This window comes from Nerophis ophidion, linkage group LG26 (genome assembly GCF_033978795.1).
Source record: "Nerophis ophidion isolate RoL-2023_Sa linkage group LG26, RoL_Noph_v1.0, whole genome shotgun sequence".
NCBI classification, from domain to species: Eukaryota; Metazoa; Chordata; class Actinopteri; order Syngnathiformes; family Syngnathidae; genus Nerophis; species Nerophis ophidion.
The window spans coordinates 1,130,298-1,135,073 of NC_084636.1; the positions used below are offsets into that span (position 1 = coordinate 1,130,298).

The window sequence follows — 4,776 nt, forward strand, 5'->3', positions numbered from 1 at the left end:
ATCTTCGTGGACTCTCCTTAGCGGACTGTCCTTAGTGGACTCTCCTTAGTGGACTGTCCTTAGTGGACTCTCCTTAGTGGACTGTCCTTAGTGGACTCTCCTTAGTGGACTGTCCTTAGTGGACTCTCCTTAGTGGACTCTCCTTAGTGGACTCTCCTTAGTGGACTCTCCTTAGTGGACTCTCCTTAGTGGACTGTCCTCAGTGGACTCCCCTCGGTGGACTCTCCTTAGTTGACTCTCCTTAGTGGACTCTCCTTAGTGGACTCTCCTCAGTGGACTCTCCTTAGTGGACTGTCCTCGGTGGACTCCCCTCGGTGGACTCTCCTTAGTGGACTCTCCTTAGTGGACTCTCCTTAGTGGACTCTCCTTAGTGGACTCTCCTTAGTGGACTGTCCTCAGTGGACTGTCCTCGGTGGACTCCCCTCGGTGGACTCACATCGGAGACTAGCTAAAAAGTTCAAGTTAAGTAGCAATGATTGTAGGGAAAGCAGGACCTGATCCGTCTGCCAAGTGTTTGGTCCACAGGTGGCGCTGGACACACCAAGTCAAGGTAGTCTGTAAAAAAACCTGATGTGACTTAATTGAATGATTTTGTTTGTGGAATGCTGATATGACATCACTGCCAGTGTTTTTAGCCCCTAGCTACATTAGCGTGATTATGGCTAAGCTAAAAGTTAGCTAGTTAGGCTGTTAGCGGGCTTTGAAGCTAATGTGTTTTTACGCTAATCTGCTAGCATTAGCATGAGCAGCTTTTTTTTTGTTTGCTTCGGCTTTTTGTTTGTTTTTGTCTTTCCCGCAAGTGATGATGATTGACAACATTAGCGGCTAATTGGCGACGACATTGACTGGCATATACGGAGATTTTATGCTAAGCTAATGCACGCTGTGGTCATGTGACATGAATGAAGGCAGACTTTGTAGAAATTAAAGTTTATTCTGAAAGCAAAGTGGCAACAAGTGACATGTTCATAGGGCGGGTCATTGGCTGTAGTCCAGGATCCAGGGCTGAACTCAAATGCTAACTGTTAGCACCTTGGCCAAGTAAAAAAAATAGGCAAAATGAGCGAAAGAAAAAAAGCTAACAGTACTAAGCTAACACTAGCATGCTTACACTGAGGTGTATTCTTTTAAACGACTTAACAAATTAGATTAATGTTAGCTTACTACAATGCTAATTGTCACATGCGTCAAGTACCAGAATTGTTGAATGCTAACTCGTCATCAGTCGCTGGCGTTATGCATGACATCACTGCTAGCCACCAGCGGCCAGCGTTTTTAGCCATTATCGATATTAGCATGATTATGGCTGAGCTAAAAGTGAGCCAGTTAGGCTAATGCGTGTGACGCTAATCTGCTAAGCTAATGCTAGCTGTGGTCATGTGACATGAATGCGAGAGACTTAATAGAAATGAAAGTTTATTAGGGCAGAAAAGTGGCAACAGGTGACATGATCATGGGCGTGTCATTGGCTGTAGTCCACAGGCTCCTCCCCCTCCTCCTTCAGCAAACAGGTGCGCACCAGCGCCTCGGTCACGCTGTACGGGTCACAGTTGGCGGAGGGCCGGCGGTCCTCGAAGTAGCCCTTCTTGTCCTGGCCCACACTGCGCGGGATGCGGATGCTGGCGCCGCGGTTGGCCACGCCCACCGAGAACTGCTCGATGTTGGAGGTCTCGTGTTGTCCCGTCAGGCGCCGGGCGTTGTCCAGCCCGCCTTTGGGGTCGTAGGCGCAGATGTGGTAGCGGTGTCGCCTGGCCAGCCGCTCGATGGCGTCCTCGATGACTCTGCACCAACACAAAGGTGACGCGGCTCTCAAACACCAACACAAAGGTGACGCGGCTCTCAAACACCAACACAAAGGTGACGCGGCTCTCAAACACGAACACAAAGGTGACGCGGCTCTCAAACACCAACACAAAGGTGACCCGGCTCTCAAACACGAACACAAAGGTGACGCGGCTCTCAAACACGAACACAAAGGTGACGCAGCTCTCAAACACGAACACAAAGGTGACGAGGCTCTCAAACACGAACACAAAGGTGACGAGGCTCTCAAACACGAACACAAAGGTGACGAGGCTCTCAAACACCAACACAAAGGTGACGAGGCTCTCAAACACGAACACAAAGGTGACGCGGCTCTCAAACACGAACACAAAGGTGACGCGGCTCTCAAACACGAACACAAAGGTGACGCAGCTCTCAAACACGAACACAAAGGTGACGCGGCTCTCAAACACGAACACAAAGGTGACGAGGCTCTCAAACACCAACACAAAGGTGACGCGGCTCTCAAACACGAACACAAAGGTGACGCGGCTCTCAAACACGAACACAAAGGTGACGCAGCTCTCAAACACGAACACAAAGGTGACGCGGCTCTCAAACACGAACACAAAGGCTCTCAAACACGAACACAAAGGTGACGAGGCTCTCAAACACGAACACAAAGGTGACGCGGCTCTCAAACACGAACACAAAGGCTCTCAAACACCAACACAAAGGCTCTCACACACGAACACAAAGGTGACGCGGCTCTCAAACACGAACACAAAGGTGACGCGGCTCTCAAACACGAACACAAAGGTGACGCGGCTCTCAAACACGAACACAAAGGTGACGCGGCTCTCAAACACGAACACAAAGGTGACGCGGCTCTCAAACACGAACACAAAGGTGACGCGGCTCTCAAACACGAACACAAAGGTGACGCAGCTCTCAAACACGAACACAAAGGCTCTCAAACACCAACACAAAGGCTCTCACACACGAACACAAAGGTGACGCGGCTCTCAAACACGAACACAAAGGTGACGCGGCTCTCAAACACGAACACAAAGGTGACGCGGCTCTCAAACACGAACACAAAGGTGACGCGGCTCTCAAACACGAACACAAAGGTGACGCGGCTCTCAAACACGAACACAAAGGTGACGCGGCTCTCAAACACGAACACAAAGGTGACGCGGCTCTCAAACACGAACACAAAGGTGACGCGGCTCTCAAACACGAACACAAAGGTGACGCAGCTCTCAAACACGAACACAAAGGTGACGCGGCTCTCAAACACGAACACAAAGTCTCTCAAACACGAACACAAAGTCTCTCAAACACGAACACAAAGTCTCTCAAACACGAACACAAAGTCTCTCAAACACGAACACAAAGTCTCTCAAACACGAACACAAAGTCTCTCAAACACGAACACAAAGTCTCTCAAACAGGTGTTCTCACTTGAGCCCGCCTTCCCGGCGCATGTCCTTGGTGCTGAAGTTGGTGTGGCAGCCGGCACCGTTCCAGTTTCCCGGGATGGGTTTGGGATCGAAGGAGACGACCACGCCAAAGTCCTCGCAGACTCTGTGCAGGATGAAGCGTGCCGCCCACAGATGGTCGCCCATGTGGATGCCCTCACACGGCCCCACCTGGAACTCCCACTGCAACACAAGGTAAGTGGCATCAAGTACACCAGCCTAGTAGGCCTAAGTAGTCATTAGAAACATGTGGATGCCCTCACACGGCCCCACCTGGAACTCCCACTGCAACACAAGGTAAGTGGCATCAAGTACACCAGCCTAGTAGGCCTAAGTAGTCATTAGAAACATGTGGATGCCCTCACACGGCCCCACCTGGAACTCCCACTGCAACACAAGGTAAGTGGCATCAAGTACACCAGCCTAGTAGGCCTAAGTAGTCATTAGAAACATGTGGATGCCCTCACACGGCCCCACCTGGAACTCCCACTGCAACACAAGGTAAGTGGCATCAAGTACACCAGCCTAGTAGGCCTAAGTAGTCATTAGAAACATGTGGATGCCCTCACACGGCCCCACCTGGAACTCCCACTGCAACACAAGGTAAGTGGCATCAAGTACACCAGCCTAGTAGGCCTAAGTAGTCATTAGAAACATGTGGATGCCCTCACACGGCCCCACCTGGAACTCCCACTGCAACACAAGGTAAGTGGCATCAAGTACACCAGCCTAGTAGGCCTAAGTAGTCATTAGAAACATGTGGATGCCCTCACACGGCCCCACCTGGAACTCCCACTGCAACACAAGGTAAGTGGCATCAAGTACACCAGCCTAGTAGGCCTAAGTAGTCATTAGAAACATGTGGATGCCCTCACACGGCCCCACCTGGAACTCCCACTGCAACACAAGGTAAGTGGCATCAAGTACACCAGCCTAGTAGGCCTAAGTAGTCATTAGAAACATGTGGATGCCCTCACACGGCCCCACCTGGAACTCCCACTGCAACACAAGGTAAGTGGCATCAAGTACACCAGCCTAGTAGGCCTAAGTAGTCATTAGAAACATGTGGATGCCCTCACACGGCCCCACCTGGAACTCCCACTGCAACACAAGGTAAGTGGCATCAAGTACACCAGCCTAGTAGGCCTAAGTAGTCATTAGAAACATGTGGATGCCCTCACACGGCCCCACCTGGAACTCCCACTGCAACACAAGGTAAGTGGCATCAAGTACACCAGCCTAGTAGGCCTAAGTAGTCATTAGAAACATGTGGATGCCCTCACACGGCCCCACCTGGAACTCCCACTGCAACACAAGGTAAGTGGCATCAAGTACACCAGCCTAGTAGGCCTAAGTAGTCATTAGAAACATGTGGATGCCCTCACACGGCCCCACCTGGAACTCCCACTGCAACACAAGGTAAGTGGCATCAAGTACACCAGCCTAGTAGGCCTAAGTAGTCATTAGAAACATGTGGATGCCCTCACACGGCCCCACCTGGAACTCCCACTGCAACACAAGGTAAGTG

The 4,776-nt window shown here is 50.9% G+C and overlaps 1 protein-coding gene across 1 annotated transcript in view; it reads right to left on the bottom strand.

The window, feature by feature from the left end:
• Positions 1-1,399: 1,399 nt before the first annotated feature.
• Positions 1,400-4,776, bottom strand: part of LOC133543534 (glutamine synthetase-like) — a 12,278-nt gene continuing 8,901 nt past the window's right edge. Inside the window, exons 5-6 of the mRNA XM_061888146.1 lie at positions 3,232-3,431; positions 1,400-1,781 (exon numbers count right to left, since the gene is read on the bottom strand). Of these exons, the coding sequence (XP_061744130.1) occupies positions 1,463-1,781; positions 3,232-3,431 (519 nt within the window). The 3' untranslated portion in view covers positions 1,400-1,462. The remainder of the gene's footprint in view (positions 1,782-3,231; positions 3,432-4,776) is intronic.